General features: G+C 64.6%; 2 protein-coding genes and 1 non-coding gene across 3 annotated transcripts; 2 read left to right on the top strand and 1 right to left on the bottom strand.

Annotated features, from left to right (window-relative positions):
* Positions 1-236: 236 nt before the first annotated feature.
* TRNAL-UAG (transfer RNA leucine (anticodon UAG)) lies at positions 237-319 on the bottom strand. Its single transcript has one exon. It is a non-coding gene; the product is annotated as a tRNA-Leu (tRNA).
* A 457-nt stretch (positions 320-776) lies between these two features.
* WRAP53 (WD repeat containing antisense to TP53) lies at positions 777-5472 on the top strand (the record flags this gene model as incomplete). The annotated part of the gene is given in 13 exon segments (XM_052806577.1): positions 777-886; positions 1178-1286; positions 2016-2104; positions 2586-2649; positions 2651-2677; positions 3029-3163; positions 3407-3467; positions 3720-3994; positions 4352-4417; positions 4419-4456; positions 4565-4622; positions 4625-4706; positions 4789-5472. Coding segments are annotated over 13 exon segments (1329 nt in total), but the record flags the coding sequence as incomplete, so codon positions are not given.
* Positions 5473-6456: 984 nt separating this feature from the next.
* On the top strand, positions 6457-11673 carry LOC128150190 (ephrin-B3-like). The gene is made up of 5 exons (XM_052806172.1): positions 6457-6774; positions 9955-10012; positions 10146-10235; positions 10804-10897; positions 11158-11673. Exons 1-5 carry the CDS (start codon positions 6635-6637, stop codon positions 11424-11426), a joined length of 651 nt encoding a protein of 216 aa, XP_052662132.1. The 5' UTR covers positions 6457-6634; the 3' UTR covers positions 11427-11673.
* The last annotated feature ends 12238 nt before the right edge of the window (positions 11674-23911 follow it).

Raw genomic sequence — 23911 nt, forward strand, 5'->3', positions numbered from 1 at the left:
GACCCTTCCCCTCCTTGGGGGCACCCAGGCGTCCGCTCCCCCCCCTTGTTATAAGGAACTCAGGTATTTGGGGTTCTCCCATAGCGGACCCAAGTAACCCCCATTCCCCCCCATAGGCGACCGGATAACCCCCCCCACACCCCCAAAAACCTGCCTCGCGTGGCACCCGTGGGTGCTGGGTGCGGGGGAGGACAGCGGATACCAAAAAATTTGGGGGGGGGGAATGGGGGCCCCGCTGGCAGCGGTGGGATTCGAACCCACGTCCCGCGCGGGGACTGGAGCCTAAATCCAGCGCCTTAGACCGCTCGGCCACGCTACCGGGGTGCGGGGGGGGAGCCCGGGACGCCCGGCTCCACTCTGGGGGCGGAGCCCGGACCCCCGCATGCCCCGCCCACGCCCCGCCCCCGAGTGAAACTCCGAGATCCCGCCACAAGTGGGCGGGGTCACCCGTGCCCCCGCCTCCCTCTCCGCCCCTCTCCTCGCGCGGTGCAGGCCGGGAAGGGGCGGAGCTCGAGCGCTGTCATGGCGGCGCCCATGGTGGAAGGTGCGAATGGGGGGGGGGCGGACGAATTGGGGGGGGTCGTTCCCCTCCCCCCCCAGTGCTGACCTCCCCCCTCCCCCCCCAGCCCCCCAGGGGGCCCCTCCCCCCTCCGAGCCCCCCCCCGACGCGGAGCCCCCCCCGCAGGAGCTGGAGGCCTTGGAGTGAGTGACCAGACGCCTGGGGGGGGGGGGGGGGGGTGTCGTTGGGGGTCCCTGACCCCCCCACCCCTCCCCGTCTCACCCCAGGCTGCCCCCCCTACGAGCTGGGCCGCCCCCCCCGGCCGGTGTGGGGGGCGCGGGAGGAGTTCGCCCACCGGCCCCACAACTTCCTGCGGGGCTGCAAGTGGTGAGAGGAAGACCCCCCCCAGAACGACCTCCCCCGCTTCCCACCCCCCCACTGACCCCCCCTTCCCGCCCCCCACCTCCCCCCCTTTCCCCCTCACCCCCCCTTTTCCTTCCCCCCCCCCCTCACACCCCCTCCCCAGACACCTGGGTCCCTCTGGGGGTTTTTTGGGGGGGGGTGTTGGGGGTCCCAGACACCTGGGTCCCCTTGGGGAGGGGTTTGGGGGGGGCCCGTGCCTGACCATGCCCCCCCACCCTGACTCGGATGCCTGGGTGTTCCCCCCCCTCCCCTCAGGGCCCCCGACGGCTCCTGCGTCCTGACCTGCAGCGACGACAACACCCTGCGGATCTTCGACCTCCCGCCCCCCCCGGGACCCCCCCCGGGGCTGCCCCTTCCTCAGCTGGTGCGTGATGGGGTGGGGGGGGAGTGTTGGGTGGCTGTGGGGGGGCTATGGGGCAGCTGGGGGTTGCTATGGGAGTCTTGGGGGTATTTGGGGGGGCCTGGGGGGTGCTATGGGGCACATGGGGGTGTCTATGGAGGGGTTGGGGGGGTTGGGGGGCCGGGGGTGGCTATGGGGCACTCATAGGGTGCTTGGGGGTGGCTATGGGGCAGCCAGGGGTTGCTATGGGGTACCCATGGGGTGCCTGGGGGTCTCTATGGGGGTCTTGGGGGTATTTGGGGGGGCCTGGGGGGTCACTATGGGGCATTTGGGGGTCTCTATGGAGGTGTTGGGGGGTTTTGGGGGGACAGGGGTGTCTATAGGGCACCCGTAGGGTGCTTGGGGGTGGCTGTGGGGCAGCTGGGGGTCACTATGGGGCTCCTATGGGGCACCCATGAGGCAGATGGGGGTCTTGGGGGTCTCTATGGAGGTGTTGGGGGGGTTCGGGGGGCCGGGGGTGGCTATGGGGCACCCATAGGGTCCTTGGGGGTGGCTATGGGGCACCCATGGGGCAGCGGGGGGGTTGCTATGGGGGTCTCAGGGGTATTTGGGGGGGCCTGTGGGGTCGCTATGGGGCACAAGGGGGTCTGTGCAGAGGTCTTGGGGGGTTTTGGGGGGCTGGGGGTGGCTATGGGGCAGCCGGGGGTCACTATGGGTCACCCATGGGGTGCGTGGGGGTGACTACGGGTGCAGGTGCCGGCGCTGCGGGTGCCGGAGGGCGACACCATCTACGACTTCACCTGGTTCCCCCTGATGGACTCGAGTCAGCCCCCCACCTGCCTGTGAGGGCACTGGGAGGGACTGGGGGGACTGGGAGGGGGCTGGGAGGGAGACTGAGAGCACTAAGAGGGTACTGGGAGGTGCTGGGAGGGGGACTGGGGGCATTGCTAGGGGGCTGGGAGGGACTGGAGGGCACTGGGAGGGGGCTGAGGGGGCTGGAGGGTACTGGGAGGGGGCTGGGGGATACTGGGAGGGACTGGGGTGGGTACTGGCCGGCAGTGGTTGTTACTGAGTGTTACTGGGAAACACTGGGGAGGCAGCTTGGGGATTACTGGGAGATCACTGGTTCTTACTGGCAGGAATTGGGAGAGCCTGGGGTTTTAGAGGGGGATCCCGGGAAGGGCTTGGGGTGGTCACTGGGTGTTATTGGGAGACACTGGGGGAGGGGGGGGAGCTGCAGGGGAGGGATGTTCTGGGAGCGCTGGGAGGTTACTGGGATGTTACTGGGAGGTTACTGGTCCTTACTGGTCTGTACTGGGCAGGGGTGGCAGCCAGCAGCCGGGACAACCCTGTGCACCTGTGGGATGCCTTCGACGGGACCCTGCGCGGGCTCCTTCCGTGCCTACAGCCACCTGGTGGGGGGGCACCCAGGGGTGGGGGGGCACCCAGGAGTTGGGGGGGGGGGGGGGCTAGGTGTCTGGGGGGGGACACCCAGGAGTGGGGTGGGAGGGCACCCGGGGTGTCTGGGGGGGGGGCCAGGAGTGAGGGGGGGCACCCAGAAGTTGGGGGGGGGCACCCAGGAGTCCTGGGGGGGCACAGGGGTGGCACAGGGGACCCAGGTGTCATCCAGGGGACCCCAACATTTTGAGGGGGGGGGCACCCAAGGGATCTTGGGGGGGGGAGGGAGACGTGGGGGGCACCCAGGGATCTGGGGGGTGTGGGGGGAGCCGAGGGGACCCCCCAAGTGACAAGGGGGGGGGGGTCAGGAGGAGCCGGTGGCCCCCCACTCGCTGGCCTTCGCCCCCGACCGGCTCCCAGCTCCTGGGGGGGCTTCGACGGCGCCGTCCGCCTCTTCCCCACCCACCGCCCCGGGAGGCACTGCCAGGAGAGGCGGCTCCACCGTAAGGGGCGGGGCCTGAGGGGGTGGGGCCTCAGGGTGGGGCTTGAGGGGGCAGGGGCTTAAGGGGGGTGGGGCTTGGGGGCTAGGGAGGCAGGGGTTGGGGGGTTACCCCAGGGGCTCTCTTAGGTGGTAGGGGCTAAAGGGGTGGGGTCTACAGGGGTGGAGCTTGGGTGGGTGGGGTCTAGGGGTGGGGCTAGGGTGGGCGGAGTTTTAAGAGTGGGGCTTGGGGGGGTGGGTTCTGAAGGGGTGGGGGCGCCCTGAGGGTGGTGGGGGCTGCAGGGGTTGGGTGGACAAGAAGCTGTGTGGTGAGGGTGTGGCCTAAGGGGTGTGGCCTAAAGGGGTGGAGGGTGGGTGGGGTCTGGGGGTGGGGTCTGAGGGAGGTGGAGCTTGGGGGGTGGGGCCCTAAAGGGGGTGGGGTTTGGGTAGAAGCCTGCCTGCCTACTGGGCCAGCTGTGAAGGCATGGGGCTTGGAGAGGGGGTGTGGCCTGATGGAGGGGGCGGGGCAAGGTCCAAGGGGCGGGGCCTCATCCCTGTGTGTTCTCTCTCTCTCCCTGCAGAGGGGGGGCAGGGCCAGCGGGGCCTGATTGGCTGCCTGGCCTTCAGCCCCACCCAACCGGTGTTTGCCTGCGGCTCCTATGGGCGGAGCCTGGGGCTGTACGCCCTAGAGGGGGGCGGGGCCTTGGCGCTCTGGCCCCACCTCCCTGCCGCCCCCACCCACCTCTGCTTCAGCCCTGATGGCAACCACCTCTACGCAGGGGGGGCGCAAGGTGGGCGGGGGCCTAGGGCTGTGGGCGGGGGCCTATGGGTGGAGGGGATGCAGGGGTGGGGCCATGTAGGCTGTGGGAGGGGGCTTGTGGGTGTGGCCTCAGGGCAAGGGGTGGGGGTGTCAGGGTTGGGGTGTGGTTGCCAGGCAGTGGGCCGGGCTTTAGCACTGAGGGCGGGGCTTGGTGTCTGTGGGGCAGATGGGTGTGGGCTTTGGAGGCGGGGGCTTGGGAACCCGGGGTGTGGCCTCAGGGTGGGGGGTGGAGTCTTAACCAGGGGGCAGGGCCTCGCGCTTGGGGTGTGGCCTCTGAGAAGTGGGTGGGGGGTTTATGGCTGGGGAGGGGCTTGGGGGGCTGGGGTCTGTAGGGCAGGGGGTCACGGGGGGCGTGACTTGGGAGGGCGTGTCCCACATTAGCCCCGCCCCCAGGACCACCACATCCTGTGCTGGGACCTGCGGCGCCCGGAGCGCCCCCTGCTGGCGCTGGAGCGGCGGTGTGGGCACCAACCAGCGCGTGACCTTCGACCTCGACCCGTGAGTGACCCCCCCCAGGCACCTGGGGTCCCCTTTTTTTTGGGGGGGGGGGGGGGGTGTTACCCCGCACACCTGGGTCCTGCTGACACCCCCCCTGCCCCCCCCAGGACGGGGGCGGTTCCTGGTGAGCGGTGACACCGACGGTTTCGTCACCGTTTGGGACACGCTGACCCCCCGGGGGACGGGGGGACCCCCCCCCTGCTGCCCCCCCCACCTGCGCTTCCGCCGCCCTCCGCGACTGCGTCAAACGGTACCAGGTAACACCCGGACGCCGGGGCTTGTCCCCCCCGACCCCCCCGGACACCTGGGTGTCCCCCCCCCCGGACACCTGGGTCCCCCGGGGTGTAGGTGGGGGTCAGCCGGACACCTGGGTGTTGTCATGTCCCCCCCCCGCCCCAGCCTGCACCCCGGGCTCCCGCTGTTGGCCACCGCCTCGGGGCAGCGGTTGTTCCCGGCGCCGTGGGACAGTGACGAGGAGGGGACGGATGAGGACGGGCCACCCCCGGGTGGGGACAATCGCCTACAGCTCTGGTGGTGGGGGGCCTGACCCCCCCGGGGATGACGGTTGGGACAGCGGGACCGTGGATGCCGATTGTCACCCCTCTGGGGACACAGGGGTCGTGTGTGGTGATTGTCCCCCCCCTGGGGACAACGGGTGGGACACCCCCGGGGACACCGGAACCGTACATGCCGACTGTCACCCTCTCGGGGACAGCGAGTGTCACCTCTCTGGCGACAATGGCTGGCACACGCTTGGGGACACGGGAACTGCGTATAACGACTGTGACCCCCCCGGGGACACCGGAACCGGCCTCTCCATGTACACAGACTGTCACCCTCCTGGGGACACCGACTGTGACCCCCCCGGGGGACACCAGCATCAACCGCCCCACATATGCCGATTGTCACCCTCTTGGGGACGCCGACTGTGACCCCCCCCAGGGACACTGACTGTCACGTCCATGGGGACACCAGAACCAGCCTGTCCATGGGCGCCGATTGTCCCCCCCGGGGACACCGACATCCCCAGGGCCACCGGCTGTGACCTACAGCCCCGGCGGAGACCCCCCGGCTTGGTGTGACATGGTGGCCTTTGGGGGGGGGTCGGGGGTTGTTTTTAGGGTGCTGTTGGGTTGGGAGGAGTTTTGGGCTGTCACGTGTGGGTCTGGTTGAGGGTCTGGGGGGGTCGCAGTGTCCCTGTCCTCCCCCCGTTGTACTAAAGATTTTGTAACCATTACCGGCTGTCACCGGTCTGTACTGTCACAGATGGGGGTGTGGAGCAGAGCTGCACCCCCATACACCCTCCCCTACACGCCTATATACCCCCCTACACCCCTCCTAAGCCCCCCCTACACCCCCCATACCCCCCAAAACTCCCCCTACACCCCACATACGCCCCTTACACCCCCCCACAGCCCCCCCACACCCCCGTACACACAGTGGTCCCCACCCCAACCTGGTGGCGTTGCCCCTTTAAGAGCCCCCCGGAGAGGCGGGGGCTGTTTCTAGCAGCTTCACCCATCTCCGTGGCAACGGGTGGTGATGTCACCACGGGGGGGGCGGCGCGGGGCCTTAAAGGGGGGGGAATGGCTGGGGGGGCTGTGCCCCACGTGTGTGGCGCTGCTGGCCACGCCCCAGCCCTGTGGCCACGCCTCCGCCTTTATGGTCACGCCTAATATGCGTGGCCACGCCTCTTTATGGCCACGCCCCTTCCTAGGCCCCCCCCGTCCCCCCTCATTCAGTGCCGGCTCCCCCACGTCAGTCTACTCTCAACCCCGCCCACGAAGCCCCGCCCCCGTTAGCCCCGCCCCGTCACACTCTGCCTGTCTACCCGAAGCCCCGCGCCTCGCCACGCCCCTCCTCCCAAACCCCACCCACCCCCCAAGCTCCGCCTCCACCTCCGAGCCCAACCTCTCCCCGCTAGTAGAGGCCCCGCCCACCAAGCCACGCCTCCCTTTTCCCATGGCAAACCACGCCTCTTCTAAAAAGACACGCCCCCTCCCCTGGAGGCTCCGCCCCCCCGCCGGTCCCCCCTCGCCCCGGTCCCGCCGCAGCCGGCGGCGATCGCAGCCGGGGCCGCAGCCGCCGGCGGGGGGGGGGGGTCCGGGTCCGGGTCCGGGTCCGGGTCCGGGTCCGGGATCGGGTCCGGGATCGGGATCGGGATCCGGGTCCCGGCCGATGCCCGAGGCCGTCGTCGCCCCCCCGGCGTCTGTCGGCATGGCGGGGCGGTGCGCGGCGTTGCTGGTGGCCGTGTTGGGAGCGGGGGGGCGGCGGGGCTCAGCCTGGAACCGGTGGTCTGGCACACGGGGGAACCGCCGGTGAGCCCGGGGGGGGATCGGGGAAACCGAGGGCTGAGGGCATCGGGGGGGGGTCCTGAGGAGAAAAGGCGGGAACCGGGGGGGTCTGAGGGGATCGGGGGGGTCCTGAGGAGAAAAGGCGGGAACCGGGGGGGTCTGAGGGGAAAAGGCGGGAACCGGGGGGGTCTGAGGGCACCGGGGGGGTCTGAGGGGAACCGAGGGGGTCTGAGGGCATCAGGGGTTCTGAGGGGAAAAGGCGGGAACCGGGGGGGGTCTGAGGTGATTGGGGAGGGGGGCTGAGGAGATTGGGGGGTCTTGAAAGAACCGGGGGGGCTGAGGGGATTCTGGGGGCTTGAACTGGGGGGGTTCTGAGGAGATCGGGGGGGTCTGAGGAGAAAAGGTGGGAAACGGGGGGGTCTGAGGGGACCCGGGGGGGTCTGAGGGGACCTGGGGGGGTCCAGGAGGAATTGGGGGGATCGGATGGGGGGGGTGGTCGTGTGGGGCTGGTTCACCCCCCCCAGGTCAGCCCGAGATGCGGTGAGTTGGGACGTGAACGTGTGTGTGTGACACCGTGTAGGTGTGTGTGACACCGATGCCGAGAGTGTGGGGGTGACACCGGGTGTGACACTGGGAGCGGGTGACACTGCCTGTGTGTGTGACACCGGGTGTGACACCGTGAATGTGTGCGTGACACCGATACCGTGAGTGTGGGTGACACTGTGAACGCGTGTGTAACTGTCTGATACCGTGTGTGTGTGACACTGTGGACATGGGTGTGACACTGATACCATGAGTGTGGGTGACAGCGTGTGACACCGTGAACGTGTGCGTAACGCTGTGTATGACACCAGGTGTGACTGACACCACGCGAGTGTGTGTGTGACACTGAGTGTGTGTGTGTGACACTGTGAGTGTGTGTAACAGTCTGACACGGTGTCACACCATGATCGTGTGACGCTGCGTGACACCACGAACATGTGTGTAATGCTGTGCCTGACCCCGTGTATGTGTGTGTGACAGCGCGTGTGACACCGCATCCACGTGTCCTGGTTGTGTGTGATGGGGTGTGCAACAAGTGTGGGGTGTCTGTGTGTGAGACCCTGGGGGGGGGGGTGGCTGCGTGTGACACACCCGGGGGGGGGTGCGAGTGTGCAACAAGGGGGGTCTGTGTGAGACGCGGGCTGTGATTGTGTCAGACACAGAGTGTTGCGGGGGGTCTGTGTGTGCGTGTGTGTCAGACACCGACTGTCTGGCAGGGACGGTGTGTGTGTAGGCACCAGCTGTCTGCTGACGGGGGGGTCGGGTGTGAGTGTGTGCGAGTGTTTGTGTGTGTCGGGGGGGGTGTGGGTGTATAAGAGAGCGTTGGGGGAGTGTGAGGGTGTGGGGGTGGTGTTTGTCTGTCGGGGGGGGTGTCCTGTGTGTGTGTTGGGGTGTGAGTGTGCGTGTTGGGGTGTGTGAGAGTCTTGGGGTGTCGTGTGTCCTGTGTCGGGGGGGTGTCGGGGATGTGTGTGTGTGCTGTGAGCGTGTTTTGTGTGAGTGTGCATGTCGGGTCGGGGGGTGTGTGTGTGTCTTGGGGTGGTTGTGTTGGGGTGTGAGTGTTGGGTGTGAGTGTGTGTGTTGGGGTGCGTGAGTGTGTTGGGGTGTTGTGTGCCTGTGTCGGGGGTGTCTGTGTTGGGCTGTGTGTGTGTGTGTTGGGTGTGAGTGTGCGTGTCGGGGGCGTGAGTGTCTTGGGGGTGTCGTGTGTCTGTGTCAGGGGGTGTGTATGTGTGTGCGAGTGTGTTGGGGGGGTGTGTGTGTCTTGGGGTGTTATGTGTCTGTGTCGGGGGGGTGTGTGTCGGGGATGTGTGTGTGTGTGCCTATGTGAGTGTGTTGAGTGTGAGTGTGCGTGTCAGGGTTGTGTGAGAGACGGGGTGTTGTGTGTCTGTGTTGGGGGGGTGTGTGTGTGTGTTGGGTTGTGAGTGTGCATGTCGGGGTGTGTGGATATCTTGGGGGAGGTGTTGTGTGTGTGTGTGAGTGTCTTGGGGTGTTGTGTGTCTGTTTTGGGGGGTTGTGTGTGTTGGGGATGTGTGTGAGTGTGTTGCGTGTGGAGTGTGTGTCAGGTCGGGGGGTGTGAGCGTCTTGTGGGGTTGTGTGGCTGTGTTGGGGGGTGTATATGTCTGGGGTGTGAGTGTGTGTGCCGGGGGGTGTGAGTGTCTTGGGGGAGGTGTCGTGTGTGTCTGTGTGTGGGGGTGCGTATGTCTGGGTGTGATGTGTGTGTGTTGGGGGGGGTGAGTGTCTTGAGGGGGTGTGTGTGTTGTGCGTGAGTGTTGGGGGGGTGTGTGAGTGTGTCGGGGGGGGTGCGAGTGTCTTGGCGGGGGTGTGTGGGGTTGTGTGGCTGTGTGGGTGGTGAGTGGGGGGGGAAGGTGTGAGTGTGTGAGCGTGCGGGGCGTGTCTCAGGCTGTCCGGTGGGGTGTTGTGCTCCCTGCTGGGTGTTGGTGGGGTGTTTGTGGGTGTCGGGTGGGGGTGTGACGCGTGTCGGGGTGTGTTTGTGTGCCTGTATGTGTGTGACTGTCGGGTGGGTGTGTAACGGGGGGGTGACCCCCTGAGCTGTGTGTCAGGCTGCAGTTGGGGTGTTGTGTGTTTGTGAGACTCCGTGTGCGGGGTGTGTGTACATGTGACACCGTGTGCGTGTGACACGCTGAGTGGGTGTGACACGGCAGGGTGTGCGTGTGACGCTGTTCACGGGATGGGGTGACACGGGGTGGGGGGGGGTGACACCGTGGGGGTGTGACACGAGGACGGCTGTAGGTACACGGTGACACAACAACCTGTTGGGTGCCCCCCGGACGCCTGGGTCCCCCTTTTTGGGGGGGGGGAGGGTTGGGCAGCAGCTCCCTGTTGCCATGGCAACGCTGGCGCTGCCGCCTCCCCTCCCCCACCCCGCATGCTTGGGTCCCCGGGGGGGGGGAAGGGGGGGAGGGGAAGGAGGGGGTGTCTGTGGGGGGGACCCAGGCATCTGGGTGCCCCCCCCCAATTCACCACTATCTTGGGTGGGGGTCCCAGCCCCCCCTCCCCGGGGACCCAGGCATCTGGGTGCCCCCCCAAAACTCCACCAGAATTTTGGGTGGGGGGTCCCAGCCTCCCCTCCCCGGGGACTCAGGCTTCCGGGTGCCCCCCCCCTTACCCCCCCCTCCCGTTGTTTTTTTTTTCTCTCTCTGGCAGGTTCCTGGCAGCGGGGGGCTATGTCCTGTACCCCCAAATCGGCGACCGCCTGGACCTGGTGTGCCCCGGGCGCGGGGGGCGCCGGGGGGGGTTACGAGTACTACAAGCTTTACCTGGTGGGGGGGGCGCAGGCGCGACGCTGCCAGGTGCCCCCCGCCCCCACCCTCCTCCTCACCTGCGACCGGCCCCAGCGCGACGTCCGCTTCACCATCAGTTCCAGGAGTTCAGCCCCAACCTCTGGGGTCACGAGTTCCGGCGCCTCCACGACTATTACATCATCAGTGAGTCGCCCGTGAGGTCATCGAAAGGGGAGGGGGGGGGGAAACGGGGTGATGTCACCGGGGATTGACCGGAGGGGAGGGGTGACGGCACGGGGAGGTGGCGGTGGTAGGAAGGCGGTTTGGAGGGGCGTCAGCGCAGCTATTGCGTCATCGGGGAGGCCCGTGTGGGGGTCGTCGTGGGTAGTGATGTCATCGGGGAGGTGCTGGAGGGGAGTGATGTCATCAGGGTGACATCCTGGGGGATACACACACAGCGGTAGGACAGGGTTCGCAGGAGTGTCGGCACAGTTATTGCATCATCAGGGAGTCACTGGGGCGTCACGGGGGGAGTGATGTCAGCGGAAGGGGTGGTGATGTCATGGGGGGGGGTGGTGACATCACCGGGGCTCCGCCGGAGGGGCGGGATGTCGATGGGGCGTCGGGCGCGGGAGGCCACGGCGGTAGAAAAGGCCTTTGGAGGGGGTGTCCGCGGGGGGGGGGGGGCGGGGGCTGTTACATCATCGCGGGAGGGCGGTGACATCACGGGGAGGGGGTGGAGCACCTCTCGATGACCTCACTCTCCCCGCAGCCACCTCGGACGGGACCCCCCGAGGGGCTGGAGAACCGCCAGGGCGGGGCCTGCCTCACCCGCGCCATGAGGGTCACCCTGCGCGTCGGACAGCGTGAGAGCGCGGGGGCGGGGGGTGTGTGGGTGTGTCCCCCACCCGGGGGGGGGGTGGGGGGCGTGGGGGGGCACCCCTGGGTCCCCTCACTCACCCCTCCCCCCCTCCTCCCCCTCCCCTCCCCCCCAGGACCCGGGTCGGCGACGGGAGCAGGAGGGGGCAGGTACGGGGGGGGGGGGTGGGGGGGGGTGGGGGGGTCCGGATACCTGGGTCCCCCTGACCCCGCCTCCCCTGCTTCCCCCCCTCCCCCCCCCCCTTAGGCCCAGCCAATCAGACGAGCCCCCCCCCAGGTCCCGGCCCGCCCCCTCCGCAGGGGCGGGCGGGTGGCGGGGGGGGGCGGGGGGAGGGGCGGGCGGCGCTGCTGGCCTTGGCGGGGGCCGGGGGGGCTTTGTGGTGGCGACGTCGTCCTCGACGACCCCCCAAAACCCCCCGGGGGCTGCCCCGCCCCCGCCCCGCCTGCCCCGCCCCCGCCTGCCCCCTCCGCGACCTGCCCCCCCCCACCGCCCCCCCCGCCTACTACAAGGTATGAGGGGGGGGAGGGCAGGGCAAAGGGGGGGGCCAAAAGTGGGGAGACACCCCCCCTACCCCAACTCCAGGGAGGCTCCGCCCCCTCGGGAATGGGGGGGAGCCCCAAAAATGGGGGGATTCTCCCCAAAACGGTGGTCGTGCGCACACAGACCCACCCCCAGGGAGCCTCCAGGCCAGGCGGGAAGGGGGTTAATCCCGGATGCTGCTGGGGCGGGGCCTAGGCCGGGGGGGCGGGGCTTACCTAGAGGGTGTGGTCTAACTAGGGGGCAGGGCCTAGTGTAGAGTGGGGCAGCCTATCCTGGAGGTGTGATGTTGCCTGGGGGCGTGGCCTAATGTAAGGGGGCATGACCTCCGCCTGGGGGGCAGGGTTTCACCCCAGTGTGGGCGTGGCTTACCCCAGGGGAAAAAGCTTGAACCTGGGGGGGGCGGAGCTTCCCCAGCTTTGAGGCGTCACCCCCGGGGGAGTGGGCGGGTCTTGGTGCTCTCCGAGCCCCTTTGATTGGCTGTGGGGAAGCCCTGCCCACGTGACGGAAGGCGGGGCTTCCCTCAGCCACGCCCCCCCGAGGGCAGCGGGGGAGGGGCTTTCTTGCAGTAGCCGTGCTGCAAAATGGCCGCCGCCTCCGGGAGGGACCCAGGCGTCCGGGGACGGGAAGTGACGTAACGCTGCGGATGGGACTTCCTGTGGTGGAGGGCGCCGGCGAGGTGGGACTTCCTGTCGGGGCAGGAAGAGGCGGGACTTCCTGTTTGGGGCCTGGAGAGGCGGAACTTCCTGTTTGGGGGGCCTGGAGAGGCGGGGGGCTTCCTGTGTGGGCCGGAAGCAGTGCCCAGGACTTCCTGCGCAGGCCGGGGAAGAGGCGGGACTTCCTTTTTGGTCCTAGAGCCACCAGCCGGGACTTCCGGTTGTGACACTGCTGGGGGAGGGGCTTCCTCTTCCAGGAGGGGCGGGGCTTGGCGGCACTTCCTGTCCGACCTGTGGTGATTATAGAGAGTTCTTGTGCAGTCGGCTCCGCCCACCTCGATGTCAATCAAGGGTGGGGAGGGGCGGGGCCTGTGGGGGGCTCCGCCCTGGAGGCGTCGCTATGGCAGGGGGTTGTTGCTATGGCAACCGCGTCACACCCATCACACCTCACTCCAGCACATGTCACACGTCACACGCCCCGTCACGCGTCACGTTGTCACGCGTGTCACACCCGGTCACAACGTGTCACACCCTGTCGCACACGTCACACCCGGTCACATGTCACGTGTACACCTCTTCACACGTGTCACACCCATCACATGTCACACTCCCACCACACGTGTCACATGTGTCACACCCTTCCACTTGTCACCCCATCACGTGTCATACCTGACACGCCCCGTCACACGTGTCACACCCTGTCAAACATCAGATGTGGTCACACGCTGTCACAGGTCACACACCCCGTCACACGTCACACCTGTCACGTGTCACACCCGCCACATGTCACACCCCATCACACGTCCACACGTGTCACACCCCATCACGTCACACATGTCACACCCATCCCATGTCACACCACATCACACCACATCACACGTGTCACGTGTCACCCTGATTTGCGGGTCCAAAGACTCAATTCCAGTTTCCAAGCCCAAATTTTGAGGCTCCAAATGCTCATTTTTGGGGTCCAAACCCTCGGGTTTAGGGTCAAACTCTCATTCTTAGGGCCAAAAGCCTCTTTTTAGGGTGCAAAGCCTCAGTTTTAAGGCCCAAATCCGCATTTCGGGGAACAAATTCTCATTTGGGGGGTCCTAACCTCATTTTTGGGAACAAATCCTCATTTTCGGAGTCCCAACCTTCGTTTTGGAGAACAAATCCTCATTTTTTAGGGCCTCGTGCCTCGTTTTTACAGCCCTAAGCCTCATTTATCGGGTCCAAATCCTCATTTTTAGGGTCCAAAACCTCATAGTCGGAGTCTAAAGTTGCGATTTTTAGTAATGCATCTCATCTTGGGGCCCAAAGCTTCATTTTTTAGGGTCTCAAGCCCCATTTTGTGGGTCCAAACACTCAGTTTTAAGGTCCAAACCCTTAGTTTTTGTGCTCAAACCCTAATTTTTAGGGGTCCAAACCCACTTTTTCTCCTATTTTAGGGCCCAAACCCTCATTTTTAGGGTCCAAAGCCCCATTTTAGAAGTTTAAAGCCCCATTTTTGGGCACAAATCCACAGTTACAGCATCTGAAGCCTCACGGTAACGCCGCAAAGCTTCGCTTTTTAGGGTCAAAAGCAGCATTTTTAGGGTCTGAAGCCTCATTTCCAGGTCCAAACCACATTTTTAGGTCCCAAAGTCTCAATTCTGGGTTAAACCCTGCATTTTTCAGGTTCAAAGCCTCATTCTGAGGGTCGAAACCCTCCACTTTTTAGGGTCCAAAGCTCCATTTATCATCTCCAAAGCCTCTTTTTTGGGTCCAAACCCTTGTTTTTAGGGCCCCAAACTTCACTTTGAGGATCCAAAGCCTCACTTTTAGTTCCAAACCCAAATTTTGAGTGTCTGAATAATTGAGGGTCCAACCCCCCTTTTAGTGGTCAAAGCCTCTTTCTTAGGTCCAACACCTCATTTTGGGGAGTCTAAAGACCCCTTTGATTTGCCAAACTCACATTTTTTGAAGGTCCAAACCTACATTTTTAGGGCCCAAACCCTCATTTTAGGGTCAAAAGCTGCATTTTTAGGGGTCTGAAGCCTCATTTTGAGGGTCTAAAGACTCTTTTTAGCATCTAACCTCCCCTCCTTTTGGGGTAGAAAGCCTCAGTTTTAGAGCCTAAACCCTCATTTTTAGGGTGGCAAAGCCTCTTTTTAGGGTCCAAAGCTCCGTTTATAGGGTCAAAGCTTTATTTGGGGGTCCAAACCCTCATTTTTAGGGTCCAATCCCCTTTTTGGGTAGAAAGCTGCATTTTAAGGTCTAACCTCTCGTTTTAGGGCCTAACCCCTCATTTTTAGGGCAGAAAGCGCCATTTTTAGGGCCTACCCCTCATTTTTAGGGTAGAAAGACACATTTTTAGGGTCTAACCCCTCATTTTTTAGGGTCCACAGCTCCATTTATCGGCCCCAAACCCTTCTTTTTGGATCCAAACCCTCAGTTTAGGGCCTAACGCCTCTTTTTGGGTCAAATCCCACCTTTTTAAGGCCCCAACCTCCCCTCCCCTTCGCCCTCCCCTCCGTTGCCACGGTAACAGGCCGGCGCGCCCTGCCGTGACGTCACGGCGGCGGCAGCCAATCGGGGCGCGGATCGGTGGTTGTTGCTGGGGGGGGGGGGAGAGGGACGGCCGGGAGGGGCGGGGGAAGAGGGGCGGGGTCACGTGAGGGCTCGCGTGCCCTGAGGTCAACGCGGGGGGGGGGGCTCGTGCAAAGCCCCCGGGGGGCACAAGTGCGCCTGCGCGACCGTCGTGCGTCCTCGTGCAAGGCCCGGCCACGAGGGGGCCTCGTGCGAAGCCCCGGCGTCCTCGTGCAAAGGCCGCTGGGCCTCGCGCAAAGCGCTCAGGATCCTCGTGCGAAGCCCCGGCGTCCTCGTGCGAGGCGTGGCGCGAGGGGCCTCGTGTAAAGCCCGCGTCTCCCTCGCGCGAAGCCCCGGCGGGCCTCGCGCAAACCCGGACGGCACGGGGTCCTCGTGCAAAGCCTGGGCACGTGGCCTCTCGTGCAAGCCCTGCAGAGCCTCGTGCAAAACCCCACGCGTCCTCATGCAAAGCCCGGGCGTCCTCGTGCAAATCTGGACGGCACGGGGGGGGGGGGGGGGCGCCTCGTGCAAGGGCCGGGCCACGCCCCCAGCCCCCTCTTGCACACGCGTGTGCGAGCACCTCCCTCCTTCCCTCCCCCTCCCCTCCCTCGTGCGGGGGCACGCGGGGACACGGGGGGTTAAAAATAGCCGCCGCGCCCCTCCCCCCACGCCCCGGCCGTCTCGCGGCGGGGGGAGGGGGGGCGGGGCTTCGCCCGGGCGTCTAGCGTCCTCGCGGAGGGGGCGGGGCCTCGCCCGGACGCCGGGGGGGGGCGGCCCAGGCGTCCGGGCGAAGCCACGCCCCCCCGTTGGAAGAGGGCGGGGCGGTTACGCCGGGCGCACGTGCCAGCCCCGCGCGCTGCCTCCGGGCGGGGCCTTGGTGGAGCTCACGTCCCCGCCCTCCGGGGTTCATGAGCTCTCATTGGTTGGCGCCGGGTCGGGGGGGGGTTCCTATTGGCTGGGGCTGGGTGTCCCCAGGGTGTCACCAGGGGTCGGTCCCAGTGCCTCCCAGTGCCACCCAGTACCGGTCTCAGTTCCTCCCAGTGACACCCGGCAGTAACACCCCGTAGTGGTCCCAAGTACCAGCCCCAGTGCCTCCCAGTGTCATCCTGTACTGGTCCAGTTCCTCCCACTGCCACCCCGTATTGGGTCCCCAGTGCCTCCCAGTTCCTCTTAGTTCCTCCCAGTTGCCACCCTGTACTGGTCCCTGTTCCTCCAGTGCCTCCCGGTGCCAGCCCATACTGGTCCCCAGTGCCTTCCCAGTTCCTCCAGTGTCACCCAGTACCGGTCCCAGTTCCTCCCAGTGCCACCCCATACTGGTCCCAGTGCCTTCCCAGTTACATCCTGTACTGGTCCCAGTGCCGTCCCTGTCCTGGTGCCATCCCAGTCCCAGTGTCACCCCCATCCCAGTCCCAGCGCTGTCCCAGTGCCACCCCATACTGGTCTCAGTGCCACCCTGTCCCAGCACAGTCCTGGTCCCAGTGCCAACCCAGTGCCGTCCCAGTGCCCGTGCTGGTGCTCGTCCTGCCTCCAGTCCTGTTACTGGTCCCAGTGCCATCCCCATGCCATCCCAGTGCTGTCCCAGTGCCATCCTCCTGTCATCCTGGTCTCACCCCAGTTCTGTCCCAGTGTTGTTCCCCATCCCAGTCCCATCCCAGTCCTGTCCCAGTCCCATCCCAAGCCCAGTCCCATCCCAGTCCCGTCCCAGTCCTGTCCCAGTCCCATCCCAAGCCCAGTCCCATCCCAGTCCCGTACCAGTCCTGTCCCAGTCCCATCCCAAGCCCAGTCCCATCCCAGTCCTGTCCCAGTCCCATCCCAAGCCCAGTCCCATCCCAGTCCCGTCCCAGTCCTGTCCCAGTCCCATCCCAAGCCCAGTCCCATCCCAGTCCCGTCCCAGTCCTGTCCCAGTCCCATCCCAAGCCCAGTCCCGTCCCAGTTCTGTCCCAGTCCCATCCCAGTCCCGTCCCATCCCTCCCCCAGCCCTGTGGGCGGAGCCACCCACCGAACGGGGGCGTGTCTCCCCTCAGGGGGGCGTGTCCCCGCTGCCAATCGCCCCGCCCCTCCCGGCTGAAGAAGGGAGGGGTTGGGGGGGAGAGGAGAGGAGGAGGAGGAGGAGGGGGGCGTGACCGGTGGGCGGTGCCAGCGGGTGGGCGGTGCCGGTGGGCGGGGCCCGGGGCGGGCGGGGGCGCGCGGCGCTGGGTCCTTTGTTTGAGCGGAGGCCGGAGCCAGCGGAGCCGCCAGCGCCGGGGCCCGGGGCCGGGCCGGGACCCACCGCCCCCCCCAACCCCGTCCCCCCGTCCCCGTCCCCCCCGCAGGTATAACGGAGGGGACGGGACGGGGGGGGGGGACACCGAGGGAGGGGGGGTTTTGGGGAGGGGGGGGGAGTTGGGGGTGGCCGCCGGGCCGAGGCCTGGAGGGGGGGGGGGGGGGAGAAGGAGGGGGGGGTTGAGGTGAATGGCGGGGGGGGGGTAAAGCTGAGGTAAAGGGGGGGGTGCTGGCCCGCTGAGGGGATTTTAAGGGGGGGGTTGTCCTGGGGTGAGGTGAATTGGGAGGGGGGGGACCGGGTTCCCTGAGGGGAATTAAAGGGGTCCTGGGCTGAGGGGGAAGGGGGGGGGCTGATTCGCTGAGGTAAAATTAAAGGGGGTGTCAAGGCTGAGGTAAATTAGGGGGGCGTCTGGGCTGAGGTAAATTGGGGGTGTCCTGGGCTGAGGTAAAGGGGTTCTCTGGCCCCTGTTGAGGTAATTGGGGGGGGGGTGTCAAGGCTGAGGTAAATTGGGGGGGGGCTGACTTCCCTGAGGGGAATTAAGGGGGGTCCTGGGCGTGAGGGGAATGGCGGGGGGGGTAAAGCTGAGGTAAAGGGGGGGGTGCTGGCCCCGCTGAGGGGATTTTAAGGGGGGGGGGGTTGTCCTGGGATGAGGTGAATTGGAGGGGGGGGGGGCTGTGTTCCTGAGGGGAATTAAGGGGTCCTGGGGCTGAGGGGAAGGGGGGGGGCTGGTTCGCTGAGGTAAAATTAAGAGGGGGGGCAATGCTGAGGTAAATTAGGGGGGGGTTTGGACTGAGGTGAGTTGGGGGGGGTCTTGGGCTGAGGTAAATTGGGGGGGCTCTGGCCCTGTTGGGTTAAATTGGGGGGGGGTGTCAAGGCTGAGGTAAATTGGGGGGGGGGCTGAGTTCTCTGAGGGGAATTAAGGGGGTCCTGGGCTGAGGTGAATGGTGTGGAGGGGCTGATCTTGCTGAGGTAAAATTGGGGGGGGTGTCAAGGCTGAGGTAAATTGGGGGGGGGGCTGGGCTGAGGTGAGTTGGGGGGGTCTTGGGCTGAGGTAAAGGGGGGGTCTCTGGCCCTGTTGGGGTAAATTGGGGGTGGTGGTGTCAAGGCTGAAGTAAATTGGGGGGGTCCTGGGCTGAGGTAAATTGGGGGGGGGGGGGCTGTGTTCCCTGAGGGGAATTAAAGGGGTCCTGGGCTGAGGGGAAGGGGGGGGGCTGGTTCGCTGAGGTAAAATTAAGAGGGGGAGCAATGCTGAGGTAAATTAGGGGGGGTCTGGGCTAAGGTGAGCTGGGGGTGTCTTGGGCTGAGGTAAAGGGGGGGCTCTGGCCCTGTGGGCATAAATTGGGGGTGGTGGGGACAAGGCTGAGGTAAATTTGGGGGGGGTCCTGGGCTGAGGTAAATTGGGGGGGGGGGGCTGAGTTCCCTGAGGGGAATTAAAGGGGTCCTGGGCTGAGGTGAAGGGGGGGGGCTGACTTGCTGAGGTAAAATTAAGGGGGGGAGCAATGCTGAGGTAAATTAGGGGAGGGTCTAGGCTGAGGTAAGTTGGGGGGGTCTTGGGCTGAGGTAAATTGGGGGGGCTCTGGCCCTGTTGGGATAAATTGGGGGGGGGTGTCAAGGCTGAGGTAAATTGGGGGGGTCCTGGCCTGAGGAAAATTAGGGGGAGGGTCTTGGGCTGAGGTAAATTGGGGGGGGGTCTTGGGCTGAGGTAAATTGGGGGGGGGGATGTCAAGGCTGAGGTAAACTGGGGGGGGGTCCTGGGCTGAGGTAAATTGGGGGGTCTCTGGCCCTGTTGGGGTAAATTGGGGGGGGGTGTCAAGGCTGAGGTAAATTGGGGGGGGTCCTGGGCTGAGGTAAATTGGGGGGGGGTCTTGGGCTGAGGTAAATTGGGGGGGGTCTTGGGCTGAGGTAAATTGGGGGGGGGGGCTTGGGCTGAGGTAAAGGGGGGCCCCTGGCCCTGTTGAGGTAAATTGGGGGGGGTCCTGGCCTGAGGTAAATTGGGGGGGGTCCTGGGCTGAGGTAAATTGGGGGGGGTCTTGGGCTGAGGTAAATTGGGGGGTCTCTGGCCCTGTTGGGGTAAATTGGGGGGGGGTCTTGGGCTGAGGTAAATTGGGGGGGGGGCTTGGGCTGAGGTAAAGGGGGGCCCCTGGCCCTGTTGAGGTAAATTGGGGGGGGTCCTGGCCTGAGGTAAATTGGGGGGGGTCCTGGGCTGAGGTAAATTGGGGGGGGTCTTGGGCTGAGGTAAATTGGGGGGTCTCTGGCCCTGTTGGGGTAAATTGGGGGGGGGTGTCAAGGCTGAGGTAAATTGGGGGGGGGTCCTGGGCTGAGGTAAATTGGGGGGGGGTCTTGGGCTGAGGTAAAGGGGGGCCCCTGGCCCTGTTGAGGTAAATTGGGGGGGGTGTCAAAGCTGAGGTAAATTGGGGGGGGGCTCTGGACTGAGGTGAATTGGGGGGGTCCTGGGCTGAGGTAAATTTGGGGGGGGCATCTTGGGCTGAGGTAAATGGGGGGGTCTGCCCCCCCCCAGGTAAATTGGGGGGTGTCTGGGCTGAGATAACTGGCGGGGGGGGATGTCCCCTGAACCTTCTGGGGTAAATGGGGGGGGGGGTCTGGGCTGGGGTAAATTTGGGGTGTCCTGACCCCCCTGAGGTAAATGGTGGGGGGAGGGGTTGACCCCCATGGTGTGAATTGGGGGGTCGTCTGAGGTGAGGTAAATGGAGGGGGCTGGGCTGGGGTAAATGGAGGAGGTAAATGGGGGGGGCTCTGGGCTGAGGTAAAAGAGGGGGGTCCAGACTGGGGGGGGGTGTCCTTGCTGCAGTTATGGGGGTGCAGACAGGCCCCCCCCACTCTGGGGAGCAGCTCTTGTGCCTTTGGGGGGGGTTACATCTGGGGGGGAGTGTCACATTTGGGGACACTGCCCCCCACGGGGAGCCCTCGAGCACTTAAGCCCCCCCAAATTCCCATTTTTCACCCCAAATTAGGGGGGGGCTCCAACACACCTGGGTCTTAAAGGGCCACCACAGCTCGGGGGGGGGGGAGCCACCTCATGTGACCCCCCCCCACGTGCCTCAGTTTCCCCTCGTGGGGAGATGTCCCCCCCATTTTGGAGAGGGGTGATCCCCCCAAATCCGGGGGGGGGCACTTCCTGTGAGGGGAGGGGAGCAGCCAATCAGGATCCCTTGTGGAGACCCCCCTGCCCCCATTGCCCCCCATCCCCCCATTTCCATGGGGGGGCGGGGGCACAGACAGGGTTTTGGGGGTGGCTGTGAGGTTTGGGGGGGGTCAGGAGGTCAAAGTTGGGGGGGCTGGGTATGGGGGGGCATGGGTGGGATTTTGGGGGTGTCAAGGGGGCATGGAGGGGATTGGGGGGTGTTGGGGTGTCTGGGGGGCATGGGTTAAATTCGGGAGGTGTCGGGGGGGCCTGGGGGTGTTGGGGTGTCTGGGTAGGATTTGGGGGTGTCAGGGGCCCTGGGGGTGTTGGGGTGTCTGGGTGGGATTTGGGGGTGTTGGGGGGCCTGGGGGTGTTGGGGTGTCTGGGTGGGATTTGGGGGTGTCAGGGGGGGCCTGGGGGTGTTGGGGTGTCTGGGTGGGGCATGGGGGAACTTGGGGGGGTTGGGAGGGGCTGTGGTTTGGGGGTGCATCAGGGTCTGGTTGGGGAGAGGGGACAAAATGGGAAAGGGGGGGTCTGGCCCAGCACCCCCCCACCCTGGGGTGCAGCGAGTTTGCAAGGGCTCAGTCCCTGTCCCCCCCTTTTACCTCTCCCTCCCCCCCGGGGCTGTTTCATCACCGGCTCTTGCGTCAGCACCCGGACGCCCGGGTTCCCCCGGGGTGGGGCTGGGGGTGCCTGGGGCACCCGGACACCTGGGTCCCGTCCCCCCCCATCCTTGTCTCCCCCCCCTTCACTGGGGCCAACCTGGGTGCCCCGGGCTGGGCTGGGTGCGGCACCCTGATAAGGTGGGTGTGGGAGCACTGGGAGGGCAGGGACTGGCCATACTGGGAGCACTGGGGGTTGGGAGCGGCGGGTGAAGGCTCCACTGGGAGCACTGGGAGCCCAGAGTGCCAGGTAAGGGCTGTACTGGGAGCTGGGGGTACCAGCTAAGGACTACACTAGGAGTACTGGGAGCTGGGGGTGCCAGGTAAGGGCTATACGGGGAGTACTGGGAGCTGGGGGTGCTGTGTAAGGGCTACACTGGGAGCTGGGAGTGCAGTGTAAGAGCTGTACTGGGAGTACTGGGAGCCAGGAGTGCTATCTAAGAGGTGTACTGGGAACTGGGGGGTGCCATGTCGGAGCTGTACTGGGAGTACTGGGAGTTGGGAGGGCAGTGTAGGAGCCGTACTGGGAGCTGGCATTGCTACGTAAGGGCTGTACTGGGAGCCAGGAGTGCCACCTAAGAGCTATACTGGGAGTACTGGGACCTGGCATTGCCATGTAAAAGCTATACGGGGAGGCCAGAGTGCAGTGTAAGGGCTGTACTGGGAGTACTGGGAGTGCTGTGTAGCAGGTATATGGGGAGCATGGAGTGCTGTCTAAGAGGTATACTGGGAATACTGGGAGCCAGGAGTGCCATCTAAGAGGTATACGGGGAGTTAGAGATTGTAACGAATGGTCTTACTGGGAACTGGGAGTGACCACTGTGGGGGATACTGGGAGCACTGGGAGTGGGAGGTATCGTGTGTACTGGCAGCACTGCGTAAAGTCTATACTGGTCGTAGAGGGAATGTCGGGTCTTACTGGGAGCCAGGAATGACAGTTACTGGTGTTACTGGGAGCTGGGAATGACAGCTGCTGGGTATGCTGGGAGCTGGGAGTGTTGTGTACTGGGCATACTGGGAACTGGGAGAGCTGTGTAAGGGCTATACTGGGAGTACTGGGGGCAGGTAATGGTGTTACTGGAGCTAAGAGTGAGAGATACTGGGTATACTGGGTGTACTGGGAGTGACAGGTGTTGGTATACTGGGAATACTGGGGCCTAGGAGTGATGGGTAATGGTCCTACTGGGAGCTACTGGGTGTATTGGGAGATGGGAGCCAGAGTGGAGAGGGAGTACTGGGAGCGGAGAGGGACAGGTATTGGAGAACGGGGTGTACTGGGAGCGAGGGGTAATGGGTATACTGGGAGGACTGGGAGGGACAGGTGTTGGCTGTACTGGGAGCTGGGAATGGCAGGTACTGGTCATACTGGGAGCACTGGGTGCGTGAGTAACAGCTAACGGTTGTACTGGGAGTGCCAGTACTGGTCATACTGGGAGCACTGGGAATGGAAGTGGCAGGTAATGGCCATACTGGGAGCTGGGAAGGGGAGACACTGGTCATAGTGGGGATACGGGGAGCATGAGTGACAGCTGACGGCCGTACTGGGAGCTGAGAGCACCAGTACTGGTCATAGTGGAGCCACTGGGAGCAGCACCCCCAGTTCATACTGGGTTACTGCTCTACTGGTCCCAGTATGGGACTGGGGGGGTTGGGGAGGGGGGTCTCCAGTGCTTCCCAGTGCCTCCCACTAACGGTGTGCCCCTCCCCAGATCCAGGCCATGGCTGGCGAGTAGCCCCTCCCCCGCACCGGCGCCGGACCCGCTGCCAAGTGAGTGCCCCGCCCCCTCGTGCCCTGCCCCCTCGTGCCCCGCCCCCTCGTGCCCCACCCATGTGCAGGGAGGGGGGATGACATACAAAAGGCATGTGTGCACATGGGGTCGTGTGTCGTGGGCGTGTCCATACGCACACGCGTGTGCCCCGGGGCTGGAGCTCACGCGTCGGTGGTGACATCACGTGTGCGGCTGTGCCGGATGCCACACACGTGTATTCACACGCGTGTTCACACACACGTGGCTTCAGGAACTGCACACGCAGGGTCACGTGTGTATGTGTGTGCACACACGTGTACGCCGGGCTGTGCACACATGTACGGCAGGCTTTGATACGGTGTCACGCACACGTGTACACGACAGACGATACAACGCGCACGCGGGGGGCCTTGTGCCTGTGTACATGTGTCGGTGCACACAGGCGTTACAACACGCATTACAACACGCACATGGGTGTGCTTGTGCCCGTGCACACATGTCAGGGTGTACACACATGTAGCAACAGGTGTTGACAGCACACGCACGGGTGTACTTGTGCCCCTGTGCACACGCCAGGGTGTACACACAGGTAAACAGGCGGTGCAACATGTATATGTGGGTACTTGTGTCTGTGCACACATGTCAGGGTGTACATGTGTGTTACAACAGGCGTTACAACACACAGATGGGTGTACTTGTGCCCATGTACACATGTTAGGCTGTACATGTGTGTTACAAAATGCACACAGGTGTATTTGTGCCCTTGTACACGTGTCAGCGTGCACGTGTGTGTTACAACAGGTGTTACACCACACGTGGGTGTACCCGTGCCCGTGTGCACACGCACAACACACACATGGCCTCACACAGACACGGGGTTGCTGCATGTACATACGTGCCTGTTGGTGTGCAAAAACCTGCCGGCCCGTGCACACTTGTGGCAGGTGTGTTTGAGCACACGTGTGTTCCTCAGGCCTCTCCTTTACACAGGTGTGCACACACATGGTCTGTGTTCAGCCCTGCCAGTGCTTGCACACACATGTGCACAAGTCATTGTTACACGGAGGACGGTGTTACACGCAGTGAGGACAGCGTCACGTGTGCAGTGTTACATGTACACAGAGGACAGCCTTACATGTCAGATGGTTACATGCGTGTTGCATGCAGAAGACCATGTTACATGCAGAACTGTTACACGTGCTGTGTTACAGGCGAGCCCACGCAGCATTACACACGTGTTACATGGAAAACTGCGGTGCGTGCACGGCTGTTACGTGGAGAACAGTGTTGTGTGTGCGGGGTAGACAGCACTACATGCCAGCAGCATTACACACGCACACAGAGAAGACACGTGTGTGCCACTGGACTGTAGATGGAGGGCTGTTGCATGTTTACACGCATCCGCACGCAGAGCAGAGCGGTAGATGCTGTTACACGAG

This window comes from Harpia harpyja, chromosome 13 (genome assembly GCF_026419915.1).
Source record: "Harpia harpyja isolate bHarHar1 chromosome 13, bHarHar1 primary haplotype, whole genome shotgun sequence".
Lineage (NCBI taxonomy): Eukaryota > Metazoa > Chordata > Aves > Accipitriformes > Accipitridae > Harpia > Harpia harpyja.

Coding starts and splice junctions, on each gene's coding strand:
- LOC128150190 (XM_052806172.1), top strand. CDS start 6,635: ATGCCCGAGGCCGTCGTCGCCCCCCCGGCGTCTGTCGGCATGGCGGGG. Junction 6,775..9,954: donor GGCACACGGGGGAACCGCCG/GTGAGCCCGGGG, acceptor TCTCTCTGGCAG/GTTCCTGGCAGCGGGGGGCT. Junction 10,236..10,803: donor CCACGACTATTACATCATCA/GTGAGTCGCCCG, acceptor CTCTCCCCGCAG/CCACCTCGGACGGGACCCCC.